The 17,115-nt window shown below is 41.6% G+C and overlaps 1 protein-coding gene across 25 annotated transcripts in view; it reads right to left on the bottom strand.

Moving 5' to 3' along the window:
* The window catches only part of PHACTR1 (phosphatase and actin regulator 1), a 420,672-nt gene that overhangs the window by 48,679 nt on the left and 354,878 nt on the right, over positions 1-17,115 (bottom strand). For 24 of the 25 annotated variants that reach the window (XR_010598756.1, XR_256655.5, XR_256654.5 and 21 more), the window contains 2 exons: positions 15,379-15,587; positions 11,841-11,997 (listed from right to left, as the gene is read on the bottom strand). Coding sequence is in view for 13 of the 25 variants with exons in the window: in XM_005305205.5 (XP_005305262.2) it covers positions 11,841-11,997; positions 15,379-15,587 (366 nt within the window). In the remaining 12 variants the exon portion in view is untranslated. Of the gene's footprint in view, positions 1-2,645; positions 8,112-11,840; positions 11,998-15,378; positions 15,588-17,115 lie in introns of those variants that run through there. The other variant, XM_065584983.1, reaches the window with a different exon arrangement.

The raw sequence follows: 17,115 nt of genomic DNA, 5'->3' as shown, positions 1-17,115 counted from the left end.
CTCTTCACTGCGGACCAAAGCATGTTTCTATTAAAATTAAAATTATTAATGTGATTTATAATTCCACAAGGTGCATAGCCGAGGGGGGTATATTTTAATCTCCACATATGGTGTGAACTGTGCACATAAATCCCAGTGCAATGAGATGTGAACATACCTCTTAGCCATGTTTCCTGTAAAATAAATAGTTGTGACTAGGCATGCAAATAAAACACATCTCTCTTGACCTCAAAGTGACCCTTGAGGTTCTCCACAGTCTTTCAGGAAGAATGTGCAATATTTCAAGCTTGTATAATTTTATCATACGTAATGGTAGATATAGTAGTTTTCTTGAAACTGATCTGACTATCCAAAAATTATTTAATTCCCTTAAATTGTAATGTGAAGGTCATGAAGCAATACTTACCACAGTCCGAATACAGGCCAAATGTTAAAAAAGTTACCTTTAATTATTCACATACAACAACTTGCACATGAAATTATCATGTTTATACACACAAATAGGTGATCATGCATGCAAACTGGATTGTTACAAGTCCAAAAATCCAGCTTGTGCTCACGAACATGTTCATGCCTATTTAAAGGCTGGCTAAAGAATTGGCCTTGCATGTTGACTGCTTTATGGGAGTTACCACATATCAATTGTCAATCAGGCCATAACATGTTGAGAACAAAGGAGAAACTAAAAGAAGTTAAATTCTTTGACCAAAAAAGCAATTTCTTCATCTTACAACCATCAGCCTATAAACATGAAATTTATTCCTGTCAGTCTGCTTCCTTTATCTACTTGCATTGCTTTCTGATTTGTTTCCTTTAGAGAATTTACAAGGTCATCCAATCTGTACAACAATTGTTCTTGTGATTAACTCCCTACAATCAGCAGACACAAAACGAAAAGATTTATGATCAGATTTTTCAAGGTGGAAATTTATGACCTGGTTCTTAGTGGAGTTGCCCTATATTTGTCTGCATTCAGTATAACAAGAAAAAAAGCTATTTTCTTATTTTAGATCTAGGGCATTAAATTTGTAAACAGCCATTTCCTTGTTTTAGTTCCAGACTATGTCACAATTTTTTTTATTTAAATACATCATTCTTTAGCCAAGTAAAAAACTATCTGGATTCTTTGTGGTTCTCCTATTTATTGCAGTGATATATAGACTATTTTTATTAGTGACATATCCTTTTTTATTATTCCTACTGCAAGCTCACATTATATTATACATATCAGGAATGATTTCACCCAATGCTGAAATGCAGCTGTTTCTGGATGGAAACTGTTAGTTGTTTAACAACTAACACCACCGCCACACAATTTAGAGTAGGAAACAAAGGACACCACATCCCATTGAAATTGCAGAGGAAAGTTAAGTAGACAAAGTATATTAGTCTCTGCAGTGCTAAGAACATGTCTCAGGCCTGTATTTGGACAAATGTATCTAGATTTGTATAAAAATGAACGGGGTGGGGATGGAATTGGCAACCCAGTTGTATTCACTAATTTGGTTTCCACAAAGAAAGGACTGGAGAAACATGCACCATAATGAGACTGTAGAGTGACTTGTACTGATTCTATCACTGCAGACAGCAGGGGTACTGATAGGTCATAGGAATAATAGACTTGTTCAATGATTGGTAGCACCTCTGACTGAAATACAAATCTTTAATGCAACACAAACACTTTCCATTTAATGAGTGACCACGCTGATGTCTTTGCGGAGATTTTGTCCTTAAATTCCACTTTCAAGTCACAGTTGTCTATGATTAAGACAAGAGCATCCCTTTAGTCTCATCATTTAAAATAACAAAAATAAATAATCTTGACACATTTAGAAGTCGGGCTCTGACACAGTCATGTCTGCCAAAAGGACAGACTGCAGTCAACTAGTATATATCTCTACTCATACAAGTCTGCTCTCACACACATGGCACAACATCCACTGGACTAGATTTGCTGAAACTGGCACAGGGAGGTATAAATTTCATCCTGGGGTGGGGGTTTCCCCGTTTGGAGGGTGGCAGGCAGAGGATGATGCATCTGCTACCAATTCTTAGAGTTCTACTTGGGGTGGGGAGCTTTAGTTTGCAGATAAGGGAGCCTGATGAGGGGATGTGCTGAATCAGTGCATTCTGTGGCGACACTGGGCATGACCCCTTCCCTCTTCCTGGCCTGCTCCATATCCTTTCTGGTCTGAATTGGCCCCTTAGGAGCCTAATATGTTAAGAACGCTAACTCTTAAAAAAATTGAACAAATTATTAATGTATGAATTCATACATGGTGTAAGAGGTTGGACCTCTGCTTTAAGAGGGGAAGCTCATTCCTGATATAGGGAACAATCCTATTTTTATTTGCATTACAGTGGCACCTACAGCCCCACCCTCCACCCCCGAGTTCATGGCCCCATTTTGCTTAGTACTGAAAATGCATAGTAAGACAGGTTTCAGAGTAGCAGCCGTGTTAGTCTGTATCCGCAAAAAGAACAGGAGTACTTGTGGCACCTTAGAGACTAACAAATTTATTAGAGCATAAGCTTTCGTGGACTACAGCCCACTTCTTCGGATGCATATAGAGTGAAACATGCATCCGAAGAAGAGGGCTGTAGTCCACGAAAGCTTATGCTCTAATAAATTTGTTAGTCTCTAAGGTGCCACAAGTACTCCTGTTCTTTTTACACAGTAAGACAGTCACTGTCCCAAAAAGTTTAAAATCTACATGGACAAATCAGAATCCCATTTTACAGATAGGGAACCGAGGCACTGAGAGACTAAAGGTGGGATTCACAAAGGTATTTAAATACCTAACTGCCGCTGATTTCAATGGGAGTTAGGGGCCTCAGTACCTTGGTGAAGTACCTCAGTATGCCAAGGGCCAGATTTGTAAAGGTATTTAGGCATCTAAAGATGGAGATAGGCATCTAGAAGAATTTCCAAAAGCATCTCGCCATTGAAATTTATGGGAGTTAGGCACCTAGATACTTTTGAAATCCCCACTAGACACTTATCTGCATATTTAGAAACCAAAATACCTTTACAAACCTAGCTCTAAATGTCTTGCCCAAGGTCACACAGAAAGTCTGTGCCAGCCCCAGGAACTGAACCCTCATCTCCTGAGACCCAGTCCAGTTCTTTAATTGCAAAAGGCCATCCTTCCTTTCAACCCAACCGAACTCACACGGATTTCGGCAAGGCAGGATTAGGCCTCAAAGGTGCAATGATTACTCAGCTCAGTTTGCCATTATCTTGCCTCTCATGATAACTCTCTGACAGCATCCCACCTGATGATAATAGCAGTAATAGCCCTGGGGTGTCCAGAAAAATATGATTTCCTTCATCAAGCTCTGACAGGAAGAAAAAATGCCGTTGATCTTGGATGCAGGGAGTGAACAGGTGAGCCTGCACTCTCATCACTTACGGTACGTCTCCACAGCAAAGAAAAACCCACGGCTGTCCCGAGCCAGCTGACTTGGGCTGCAGGGCTGTTTCATTGCTGTGTAACCTTCCGGGCTCAGAAACAGACCCACAGCCCGAGTCAGCTGGTATGGGCCAGCCATGGATTTTAATTTGCTGTGTAGACATAACCTTTACATGCCAATCAGTTTCCCAGGAAAAGCTGACTGAGGTAATTAGATAATCAGGCTGGTGGGGCTAGAGAGCCAATTAGCCCATCATCCCAAAACTGATCAAAAGGCACAGGAAGGAAGCGGGATGGGGGGGAGGACAGGGAGGGCTAGTTGAGTCAAGTCCTGATGAGAGGGTCAAAAGCACAGAAGATACTGTAAACAGACTGTTGCACAGGGACTGTTCTGCTATTGGTGGAGGGAACTCCAAATAAATGGCACTGTGAATGTATAGCTAGTGGGAGTCTAGGCAGTTTCTGTGGGTCAAGATGTCAGGCGAGAAGTCACGCCCTGTTACACTCGGTTTAACCATCATCATGAAAACACAGGCTCAGCTCTCTTCAGCTTTTCTTCACCAGACAACACTCAGACATCTAGTTCTGCTGGACCCTCCCCTTGAATCTAGGATTTAGAGGAGCTTGTTTACCACAATTCTATTTTCCGCGTAGTTTTCCCCTAACATGCAAAATGTGAGGAGGCAAGCTCCGAACACTCTGCTGCCATTAAGGATGAGTTGTTGCCTTGAGAAATATTTTTCTCTCATTACTGAAGCCTAACGATCAATGGTAGAATTGCAGACCTCAGAGGTAATTAGGAAGAAATGATTTCACATTAAAGAACTAAAATAAAATCTTTGAGCAAAGCCCAGTCTCACTGCTTGGTTATCCCTAAATGATTCTGAGACAGTGAGAGAATGAAAATCCTGAGAACTGGGTCCAGAACAATCATTCAGTCATGATCGGTGGGGGCCATCTTGCAGCCAGTCTGTGGCTGAATAAAGCCTGTGCACCCTCAGTGGGACTGGTTAAATAATAAATCATTTCAAAAAGCTGTCTCTGTCCTCGTAGCAGAAAATTTTTAGTAAACAAAAATGATCCCTTTTGGCTGTTTCCTGCAGGCCTTTTAAAGAGCCTTTGTGCACTTAAAAACATCGAGCAATTCATGGGTTGGTTGGTGAAGACATGTAGTACAGTACAACCGCAATTACTCTATCACTGAATAATGTGTGTGTGGCCATGGCAGTGATTCAGAGGGATATTTAGCATTTTCCCCACATTACAACCAACTGACTTTGTCTCTCAAAGTTCATATTTAGAGCCTGAAATGAAAAACCTGCTGATTTGAGAATTGGTCGATCAGCATCACTAGTGCTGTCTTAGGAACAGAGATCATGGTTACAGTCCTTGCTCCATCTGTCAACACTATGGCATGATGTTACTGAAGGTGCCAGCAAGCCATCCTCTGAATGGCATGTTCAAAAATTGCTGGTCTACTTTTTCAGGCATGAAAGATGCCATGGTCCCTTATAGAAATATTTGTCAAATTTTATTGTTAAAAATAAATTATTTTGGACAGCTTTCTACCAAGAAGTACTGTCTCTGCCAATGGGCTAATAATATCTCCTCTGAACACATCATTCTCTATAAGGATCTGTCAACCTGAAAAATGCAGCTAACTTAAATAATTTGATTGTATTTTATTGCATTACATTTAACAGTGAAGCAAATTTCAGACAAGTCAAATAATCTGAAGACGACTTGACTATCCAAATAGCCATGGTGCTTGCTGTTATGCAAACATTGCAGGTTTACAGTACTTTAATACTTATGACATTTCTGCCAGCCTTATGGTCAAATCATATCTGAACTGATGACATAATTTCCCCTCCACCTTTTTCCTATCTGCCCAGTTCTTTTTCCTCTTCACTCCATTTCATCTGTCCGCTCTTCCCCCTTTCTCCCCTGGGTGCGTGTGCACACACTCTCACACACACATAAGCAATCAGAACTTGATTTGAACAGGCCATAAAATCCCACAACAGATAAGTGACATTTCAGAATTGTATGGTGATCTTTTACTTCCATGGGAATTCCATGGATAAACTGATTCCTCTGTTCCTAGGCAATGTTTTTCAGCACAGACAAGGCAGACACAGCATAGGTAGGGTGTGTTCAGAAGAAATTATCTTCCCCAATAAAACAGTGGGAGACCACCGTCAAGTCTGCTATTCAATAACAGATCTGACGTATGATTTTTACCACAATATTGCCAAACCACAAAAACTTCATTCTTATTTTTTAATAATCTGTGGGATTGTATTGCATCACACCTGGTTTTATTGATATATTATATGTATTGTGTTTCAATAGTCTAGTCTCATACATCATCTTTGTCTTGTGACACATGCAGTGTATTATCTGCATTGCCTCAAATCAGATTTTCCAGTTGCAGTGGTATAGACACTGCTCTGCAGTGTGTTGCAGAATGAATAAGTTTAGGAATATAGAACAAAATATAACACAGAGCACTATCCTCTTACACATCCTCTTTCTGTGGAGCATGTTACTGAAGTAAGTGCTGGTTTATTTACATTGCAGATCTCATCACAATATCTAGTTGCCCCTTACTCAGATATGTGAGGATGGGAGCAGATGACAAAAGAGAATGCATATGTATTGGAAAGAGACTCCCTTATTTGTTTTTTAACTGAATCCTTTTAATTCTTAAATGTGTGGATGGAGAAAGGATGGGAGTCATGGTTCCCCCATGCTACTTTTGATGGGTTTCAAAGAGGGCAGGCTCCAGGCACCAGCCAAGGAAGCAGGTGCTTAGGGCGGCCAATGGAAAGGGGCGGCACGTCCAGGTCTTTGGCGGCAATTCGGCGGCAGGCCCCTCAGTCCCTCTCGGTGTGAAGGACCTGCCGCTGAATTGCCACCGAAGAATGAAGTGGCGCGGCAGAGCTGCCGCCGAAGTGCCGCCGATCGCAGCTTTATTTATTTATTCCCGCTTGGGGCGGCAAAAAAGCTGGAGCCGGCCCTGGTTTCAAAGGACATTTTGAGCATGGCAATACTTAGACATAGCTTTGCAAATAATGGTGTGTGGCAGGGGCACAGCACACGCTCCGAATATTGCTGCAGAAGGGATGGTAATTTACATCTGCTCCCTGTAGGCTTAACGGGCACCTGGCCAAAATGCCTAGAGCATATGCACATTGTCTGGAAGATGGTGTGGCACTCCTCTGGCCTGCCTTCCTGAGGGCAACATTTGCATATACCACACAGTGCTGCAACACCACTACTCTGAGGATGAATTTGTGACAGAAAGAACAGATATGTAATGATGTTATGCATACGGAGATCTAACCATTTCACTAACATTGTATGGGAGCTGGTCAGGAAGGGGAAGTTATCGTATATTGTGTTAGTAGATCATCCTGTATTGATCTATTTTAACACGGGACTGTTGGAATAGCAAACAGGAGAGCAACACAATATATCTAGATAAAGACACCTCAACACACACTTGAAAGACAATGGGTCACACTATTAGCAACAAGATTCCTGTGTCTGATCTCTGATAAGTTGCAAGCCTTGTTTTGTCAAAGCTAGGAGGCTAGAGATGAAAAGAACACTAAAAAGTTAAAAAGCCTTTCTCCGGGGGACCAGAGGAGTTACTTGTCTGCAGCTATCTAGGGAGACAGGCCAACTCAGAAAGACTTTGTGTAGGGAGTCTAAAGAAACTGGGCCTCCCCAGATCCAGGGAATGGTAACTCCTCGGGAAAAGCTAGATATGCATAGTCTGGTTTACTCTTTTGAAGATATGTTTTCTCTGAAATTTCTGCTTTAAAAAAATGGTATTAAGGAAGCTGTTTGGTCACCAGTTGCCACTGTCATTGCACAGAGGGGAACTGAGTTGTAGGATCTAAACCTAAGTGAGGCCTGCTAAAATAATCCACGTTAGTATGGGGGACTGCAATCCAGGGCTCCGTCTGAGTGTGGGAGAATGGTGTGATTCCATCTGGAGCCAGGTGCTGATTAGAGGCCTGAGAGCTGAGCGGGGGTGCGCTCAAAGAAACCAGGAGGGGCCAGAGGTGCAGTTCAACCAGTAACTGTGACAACTCTAAGGTCCCAATTTTGCTTAAATTACCATATTCTGACCCAACGTCACTTACATTGCACACCTCTGCCTTATTGTGCAGCTGGGTGGTCGAGGAGGCACCAGAAAACACAAACAATAGGAGGTGTAGGTGAGCAGGTGAGCATGCATAATAAAGAAGTTTCCAAATACAAATTTTGAAATACACAGTATTAAAAAAAGATTTGTTTAAAGTGCCACATCCTCAACTGGTGTAATCCAGCATAGCTTCATGGGAGTCAATGGAAATATGATGATGTACAGCAGCCGAGGAACTGGTCTACAGTGTTCAACTCCTACCCTCATCTCATGAGTGTTACAAATCGAAGGACAGTATCTTGTTTCACTACTAGAAACCAACATCTTGGAACAGCTCCTTCTAATTTGGCCACAGGAAGGATTCCACATAGCCACTTGCTGGCATTGCTGCTTCTGAATTGATGGGTCATAGCGCATGGTCCCATGGCCAATGCATGTGACTGGGATTCAAGAGACCTGGGTTTTCTTCCTGCTTGGCACAGACTCATTTTGTGGTCTTGGGCAAGTCACTTTACTTCTCTGAACCTCAGTTTCCTGATCTGTAAAATGGGAATAATGATACTTACTACTTGTGTGAAGCGCTATAAACATGTTGAGTGTTGTTATTATAGACCGTGAAGATCCTGCGTTGCATCGTGGCGATGCTAAGATTCAAAGAGCATACTGTAGGCCAAATTCTGCTGTGGGATATGCTCTGCAGCCCAGAACTGGTCCTGATGGTGAACTTTGATAATTTATTAAATGTGCTGTGGTATCTGGCTGCGAGTTGGTAGACACAATAATAGAGTCACAAGCTTTTTCTGAGAATGATTTGAGATTTAGTTGTTTCTAGCAACATTTAAATACAATATGAACAGACACTTCTGAGTTAGTGGAATTACACAGGGATGAATTTGATCCTGTGCAGTAGGTCAGAGATCGAAATCTTAGCATGCCTGCCCATAAGCTTCTTTTTTAAATAACACACTCTTTTTAGATCTAAATTCTGATCTGCCAAATACTGCAGCTAATGATCTCTCCTTAACTAAGCATAGTGAAGAATGCACGTAAATACTGAAGTGTCCTAATCAATGTTCTAGTGAAAATGAACTGATCCCGTTCATTGCTGACAATGGTAACTATCTGCTGAAGTTTTTATTCTGTATTTTATATTTCTTCTGCAAATAATGTATGTAATTTAATTGGCTGGTTATTTCAAACCTTTGGGACACATTGCTGGAATGGTACAAATTCCTCAGAAATATTATTAAACTTGCCAACTGCAATCATAGTCTGAATCTCAGTTCTTCCCCGAGGACTATAAATCCTGTACGCCTTTAATTTTGCTTGAGATTTGCATCATTATGCAACAACAAAGTATGGATGCAGTAATGAGGTTTTGAAATGTTATTTACACAACAGAAAAAAAATCGACTTGTTTTCTGAAACTTATTCTGCAAGCCATGGAAATGGCACATTTTTGCACACCAAACTCGAGACTTTTCCAGCCAAATAAATATAATATCTATCAGCCTACAGGCTAGCCATAGACCGCCTGGATTTATACTCTGATATTTTGTATTTAGACAGAAGACACATTCTAGGATTTTACTTCTAAGACCTGTAACCCTGTCTAGTTTTGCAGCATTTGTGACTTATCGTATTTGGAGCCTGGCTAAGGAAGTATCTTTCTCCCCAAGTTTCTTAACTCTACTTCTAACTCTACTCAGCAGAGGGAGATGCAAAACTCTATATTCAAGTTGCCACAGAGCCTGATTCACCACTATGTTACTCCTATTATGACTCCATGAACTTCAATGAAGTTACACTGGTATAAAACTAGAGTAATGCAGTGATGAATAAGGACCTGTATTTTTCTCAGCTCAGATATTTTATCATTCTAAACTTTTAGGATTTTTACTATCTAATCCATAGCTACATTAGAAGACAATATCCAGTTTCGTACCTCCGACAGTAAAGGAGCACAAATAGCAAGATGAGTGCACTGGAGAAAAAGGCAGTGATGTTGTGAGAACATGAGGCCTAACTAAGAAATGCTCCAGTTATTGTCAAAATTGGTTTACCTAGTTGACAATCAAACTGCAGAAACACCTTGTTCCTACAGGGACATTAAATCAGTTGGAGCAGTGTTGTTTAATATATGTATTAATCATCTGGAAAGGGGAATGAGCAATGAGGTGGTAAAAGTTGCAGATGACACAAACTTACTTACATTAGAGAACTCCAGAGAGGAGTGTAAAACTTCAGAAGGACCTAACCAATCTACGTGAATGGGCAACATGATGGCAAATGAAGTTCAATATCAACAAATTCAAAGTAATGCACATTGGGGAAGGAAAAATTAAGCCACTCAGATACAGTTACTTTAGAGCCCTGTAAGGTATCAACTAAGAAAAAGGATCTGGGTGCCACTCTGGACACCTCATTGAAGACCTCAACTCAGTGTGCAGCTGCAGTCAAAAAAGAAGTTATGATGAATAAGGAGTAGGATGGAGAATAAATGTGGAAAATATTATAATACCATGATATAATTCAATGGTGCAGCTTCGTCTGGAATACTGTGAGCAATACTGCTCACCCATCACAACAAAGATATGGCAGAATTAGAGGGATTTCAGAGAAAGGTGTCAAAACTGATTAGGGGCATAAAGAGAGATTGAAAAGACTGGAATTGTTTACCTTACAAAGGAGATGAGTAAGAGGTGACATGGAATAAGTATATAAATAATGAATGATATAGAGAAGGTACATTAGAAGCTTCTATTCTCCCTGTCTGATAACACAACAACAAAACAACATTCATTAAAATTAAATGGTGGCAAATTCCAAACCAATAAAAAAGGAAATATTTTTTTACACAGCATGTAATTAATCTGTGGAACTCATGACCATAGGATGTTGTTGAGGCCAAAAACATAGCAACATTCAAAAAGTGATTGGACATAATATATTATATATAAAAACAGATTATTCTAAATTGTAGTGGTTAATATTAATATACATTCCGGAGAGATATTTAACCACATACTTCAGGGTTTAAACCAATCTCTAATAGGGATTATAAGGATACCTAGTGTGGGGAGGCAAATAATCTTACAGCTGCTTACTGCAAGGTTTCATGAAGCTTTCTCTGAAGCATTTGGTGTGGACCATTGTTAGAAACAGGATACTGAATTAGGTGAGCCTTGGTCAGATTCAACATGGCATCCTATGTTCCTATATGCAAGTTAAGAGTCACTCGGTAGAAATAATCTGACGTGTAGCAATAACACAGGGAATAACACTGAGGGAAACTCCCGAGTACTGTATGTGATAAAGCAGATGTTGCATATAGATACACACTTCTCCTTCTCTTCCTGACACTTCTATTTTTAGCTCACTATCAATTTGGATCTTTTTGTGCAAATACACTATGCCAAGCTACTAAGCGAGCTGTAGAGTTGAAAATTTTCATTCATAAAGCATTACTACAGCCTACTTCTGCATAATACTGCTGCCAGATCCCACAGGCTAGTTGGAGCATTAGATTTAATATAGAAAGCACAGGTAAAAAGTGCTTGGAAAAGCACTTGAACATCTTACATATTTAGCCCAGGAATGCTAACTATTCTGAAGGCAACTAATTGCTGAGAGGAAGCGAGGTAATAAATTCTATCCTTCATGTTTATCAATCACCTCTCTATCCTAGCCCACATCTATCATGGCAAAAATAAGATCAAGTGGAAAGGAATAAGATTAGAGAGATGAATGAGTCTTCAAAAGGAGAAACCCTGCCCAAGCCTGACCCACCCAAATCAGGTTGTGTGTAATAGGTATGAGTGTTACTGGATAGGAATATATTTAGCTGCTCCAAAGGTAACTCAGTCAGGAGGGGGCTTCATATCAGTCATTTAGTAACACCAATGGTTTCACAAAAGGGTACATAAAGAGGGTTCCACATGCTACAGCTCAGAATATCCCCAAAGCTGCACCTTTTCATTTGGGAGTAGAAACTGAGCACCAATGCAGAAAGCACATTTCCACGGGCACTTCTGTAGTAAGGACCCCTGAGGGCGAGAGGGCTGCGTATGGGAAATTATACTGAAGCAGAGGCAAAGCCTAGAGCTGTGGGTTTTCTTCAGCCTGTTGGGTGACTTCTCACATATAGAGCATTGCAAATAGAGGACCTTAACTCTCCACAGCCCAAGGATAAAAGTTGTATCTTGCAGTCCACTCTCCCAGCAACCCATTGCTTGATGGTAAACATTAGAAAAGTGTTTGGGTCTTACCTTGTTAGCTTTGTTCCAATCTGCTGCCTCAGTTCAAGTCTCTCCTCATCAGTCTGCTTTGGGAGGATGTTCTTTTCCTCCAGCTCTCGTTTGGAGGGCCTGTTGCTAAGTTTGATTGCTAAAGAATCCTGTCTGCAGATTTTCATTGCCAGAGAACCTATGGAAGAAAGAAGAGGTGTTGCCAAAGGGGATGTCAGCATTATACCATATCCTACAGCAGACAAAGAAGTAACAGTCAGGAGAGGATAAGCAGAGTGAACTAAGTTAGATTCTAGTCTACACTACAGTGGCACAGTTATGCCGCTGCAGCTGTACCATTGCAGTGCTGTAGTGTAAATGCTTCTTACATTGACGGAAGGGGTTTTTCCATCGATGTAATTAAACCACCACCTCAGGAGGCGGTAGCTAAATTGACACAAATAATTATTCCACTGATCTAGCTGCATCTACAGTGGGGGTTAGATTGACCTAAGTATGTTGAACAGAGAGTGACATTTTTCAAAGCCCTGAGTGATGTACCTAGGTCGATCTAATTTTTAGGGGTCGCCTTAGATAATTTTTTTTCCAGATTTACACCAGTTTATTAGCTTCAGTGGAGTCACTTTCAATTTACCTCATTACAGGACAGAATTTGGTCCAACAGGTAAAGAGAATAAGATGCAGATGTGACAAATGTGGGGGTGTTTATTAATAATGATTAATACTGTATCTGAATCTGCCACTAGCGTGCGGTTTCTGTGCCATATAACAGAATGGATATTTCAGCCTCAGTGTCTGACTGAGTAGCAGGGCCTGTCCACCTAGAGAAAGAGGGAGGAGGACTTTTCTCATAGTCACCTGACAGCTTACACTTAAGGTTCACGAAGAGACAATGCCAGAGCATGTAGCCTTAATGAGTCAAGCCTGCTGTCCTTGGGCAGCACCTGAACCACTTTGAACAGTGAGGGTCAGAATAGGTATGTTTACACCGCAGCGGGGAGTGTCTCTCCCAGCCCAGGTAGACAGACTTGTGCTAGCATGCTAAAAATAGCAGTGTGGTGCTGTGGCACTAGTGGCGGCTCAGGCTAACTACTCATGTCCCTCTGGGTCTGAGCTTGGCTGGCCAGCCTGAGCTGTCACCCATTCTGCAACATCCACACTGCTATTCTTACCGTGCTAGCTCAAGCAGAGCTAGTGCGAGTCTGTCTGTGTAGGTTGCAGTGGCACCAGGTTGTGGGGTGGGAGGGGAGGCTGGAGGGGAATGAATCTCTCTCCAAGGATTTTTCAATTGCTCAAAGTTGCATAGGTTGTGGAGCTGCGGGGCCCATGGCCTGATCATTTTTAAGCAGTGAACCCATTCTAAATCAGGTTTCAGAGTAACAGCCGTGTTAGTCTGTATCCGCAAAAAGAAGAACAGGAGTACTTGTGGCACCTTAGAGACTAACAAATTTATTAGAGCATAAGCTTTCGTGGACTACAGCCCACTTCTTCGGATGCTATATGCATCCGAAGAAGTGGGCTGTAGTCCACGAAAGCTTATGCCATTCTAAATCAGTATGTCTGCTGCTGGCGCAGTCCAGAGCATCGCTCTGGCTGTGTGGTTGCAATACTACTCAAATTTGGCCCGAGAGCGGAGGGGTGGCCAGCCCAATCGGTACTGTGACTGGCACATGTGAAGTCTGTTCATATACAGCAGAGTGCAGGGGAGTCTGCCGAGAACTTGACTCTTGTCAGAACCAGCTCATGCAGTGTGAGGGAGGCAGGCTCACCAGCTGAGGGAGACTTGGGGTTCCTGCAGGAGGAGGGTGGGGATGAAGAGAGACTGAAATGGGGTCCCTTGCCAAGGGGTTGGATAGAGGGACCGGAATTTGCACCTTCCAAGAAATATCTGAATTGATGCCACTGACAGGCTGGGAGGCATGCTTCCAACTGCAGTGTAGACACACTAACTGAGAGAACCAGATTGAGAGTCCCACAGACACAGGAGGATCAGGGCTTTGAGAGGTGGCTCTGTTCTGTTCTTGTAATTTAAGAGGAATGCCAATTTAACTTAGCTTGTAGTGAAGCATAAGATTAGATGACACTAAATATGCATGTAGGATGTTTATTATTTCAAAATCTTGTGTCTTTAATTCTTTCTTCTAAGTGCTAAATAAAAATGCTTTGTTTTAAGAAGGTTGTTGGTCAATATTGCTGGTCACATGATCCCGAAGGGAGGAAATGCAGGTGCTTGAAACCCATTCAGACCTTCAGAGTGATATACAGTTGCTGTACCCAGGGTTGTGGACCCACGTTCCGGACAACGAGTAGAAGAATTGCGAGATTTCACCTAGAGACGGCTATGGACAAGAGGCTAAATACTGGAAGGGGGTGCACTCAGAGAGCAACCAGAACGGGGGAAGAGGTACAGCTAACCCTGTAACCGTAGGTCTCAAATTTAGCTTAGAGTTGTCATTTTTGGGCCTGACTCTCTGCTGCCTTGCACCATGTGGAGTGGGAGTGAAATGATACCAAATGAGATGAAAGCATTTGTACAGATGTAAATTACTCTACACTGTGCAGGGTAGTGGAGAATGAGGTCCATGTTTTTAGTAGTAATTACACTTCTTATTGTAGCTTAGGGTTTTGGAGTCTGATTGTGAACTCATTTATACTGGTGTAAACCAGGAGTAACTTCACAGAAGTCAGCAGGGTTACCCTGGTGTAAGAGCGCTGTAAGCAAGGTCATATTCAGGCCCTTGATTTTTAAATCAGTAAGGACTAAATAATTAAGAAAAATGCGAGCAGAGCACACAGAGAGCTAAATACTGCCCACCTTACTCATATAAGTACTCAATGAGTTCAGTAAGTACGCAAGCAGAATTGCCCCCCCGCTCCTCCCCCGTGGATACTGATCCTAACAAAAAAAAAATGGTGTACCTGTGTTATTCTGTTCTTAGCGAACATGCTGAGCTTTCTCTACGGGTATAATCCACACTGTACAAACCAGACATGCCAGTCACTGCTGGAAGGATATATTTTAAAAACTATCACTTGTCCATTAAACGTGGCATTTAAAATAAAGAGCACATGCCCAGCAATAATTTAGGGGCCAATTCTGACTTGGACAAAAGTTCAGGGGCCAAATATTCACACTGACTTAAATGGGAGTTTTTCCTAAACAAGGATTAAATAAAATTGAGTCAAGATCTGGCCACACTTTAGTATTGTTTCAAAACTGCTCAGTACTGGGCTCATTCTGATCCTATTGAAGTCGTTGGTAAAATTCCCATTGCCTTCTTGACTTGCCGACGACACGTTTAAAAAAAACAAACCTCTATGTAAATATTCTGACATGACTTTGTACTTATTAAGTATAAAGCACCTGATTGTCCTCTCATAATCATCAATGTTATGCTGCTGTTACTCTGTTGTAGTCAATGGAGTTTATTCTAATTTATGCCAGTGTAAGTGACAGGAAAATCAGGCCTAAGATATCCAGTTCGCTTGCGTTTCCCTTGTGTTTTGAGGATAAATAAAAAAAATACAATAAAAGGGGGAAGGGAAGGATGAGTCTTACTTGTAAATAATGAGCTATCATCATCCTCATCTTCCTCATCATCCTCTTCCTCTCTTGAGTAAAGGCAGGAAGAATCTTCATAATCAGATTCATGAGGCACATTTTCTTTATCGTCATCGCATTCGATCACAACGGTTGGCACTTGTCTCATGTCTGAAAGGCCTCCAGGTCCTGTTTTCGTGACACTGTCACCCGGGTGTAAACCAGAGCTATTGGAAAAGAAGAATTAAAAAGAGAAATTAAGAAAATTAGAGAAAATTGCTCAGCAGGAGTCAGGGCTGCTTCTCTGAAGTCAGAGCACGAGTGCCTTTTTATATGCAGACATTTTTTAAAGAGGGAAGATGGAAGGATTATAGTTACCAACAAGAATGGGCTAAAACACGGGTTAAAACATGGTCTATGATAAATCGACCCACGAGCGCTCTCTCGTCGACTCCTGTACTCCACCGCTGCGAGAGGTGCAGCAGAGTCAACGGGGGAGCGGAAGTAGTCGACTTACCGCAGTGAAGACACCGCGGTGAGTAGGTCTAAGTACGTCGACTTCAGCTACGTTATTCACGTAACTTAGATTGATCCCCCCCACCAGGCATATGTTACATTAGTTAGTAAGGAATTAAAGGATAATTCCAATTTAAAAACTTGCATAACCGGAATTGAGAAAGGACCTATTATTAAGGTTGCCTGACACTTCCCATTATATGATCCTGTTTTCAGTTGCTTAGAATGTTGCCACATATTAATCATTTGGACTAAACTTTCCATGCTGGGTGTCTGCCTGAGGCTGAATTTCTTGGGAAAATTTTGGTGAAATTGGTTCAGTTGTTTCTGAGAATGAGTTTAGGGAAAAACATGATGGTCGCCAGAATTTTTTAACATGAGCAAACCTTTGCATTAAAAAGCTATAAAGCCCCAATGCTTTGGAGCACACGTAGAAAAATTGGCAGGAGCTGTGGCCTGTGTGTCAGGGATGTGCCTTTTGCCATCCCTGTGAAAATCCACATAAACTGGGACAAGTTATAGGGGGGAGTTTGGGACCAGGTGGACAAGGAATCAGACTAGAAACCAGTGTGGGGAGAACCCAAGATTCCTGAGTCTCATCATTCCTCTGCTGTCAGCAAATATCTGTGAATTCTCTGGCATAGTGCATGTCTTACCCCCCTCTAGGGCTGGTCCTCATGAAGAATGACAACCTGCTACTGCTATCAGTTACTCAGTTCCATTGGCAGAAGCCTGTGCAGTGTGTCTATAGGTTTCAATCCCACTGATGACTCGTGGGCATCAATATGATGCCACATGATGGATTTTTTGTTTTTCCAGTTTGCTTTTTAAAAAGCCTACGAAACTATACAGAAAAAATATATTAAAAAGAACATTTTTAAGGTTGCAAAGTTAAGCACTTCAGCCATTAAGAAAGGCCAGAATCAAGTTTGCATGAGAAATCTTAATCTGGCCTCTTGTGCATAGACATTATGAGACAGTCTGTAATTACATGATCACATACTATTTTTTTCACAGGACCCCTGCTTCATTCAGTGCACAGGATGGACCTGCTTTGTGGATGTGCCAGAGTTGTGTAGTAAAGGAGACTGTTGTCCCTGCGACAAATGAAGCAGAAGATGGAAGGTGTGCAGTGAATGAGGTATGGAGAGAAAGGGGGGTCTCATGGTTAAGGCAGTTGAATGCTGCCCTGGAGAACTAGATTCTATCTTGCCTCGGACAGAGATTCCTGTGTGATAC

Source organism: Chrysemys picta, chromosome 2 (assembly GCF_011386835.1).
Source record: "Chrysemys picta bellii isolate R12L10 chromosome 2, ASM1138683v2, whole genome shotgun sequence".
Taxonomy (NCBI): Eukaryota; Metazoa; Chordata; order Testudines; family Emydidae; genus Chrysemys; species Chrysemys picta.
Note: the sequence above shows the minus strand (reverse complement) of the source record. Positions and strands in the feature narration are given on the sequence as shown.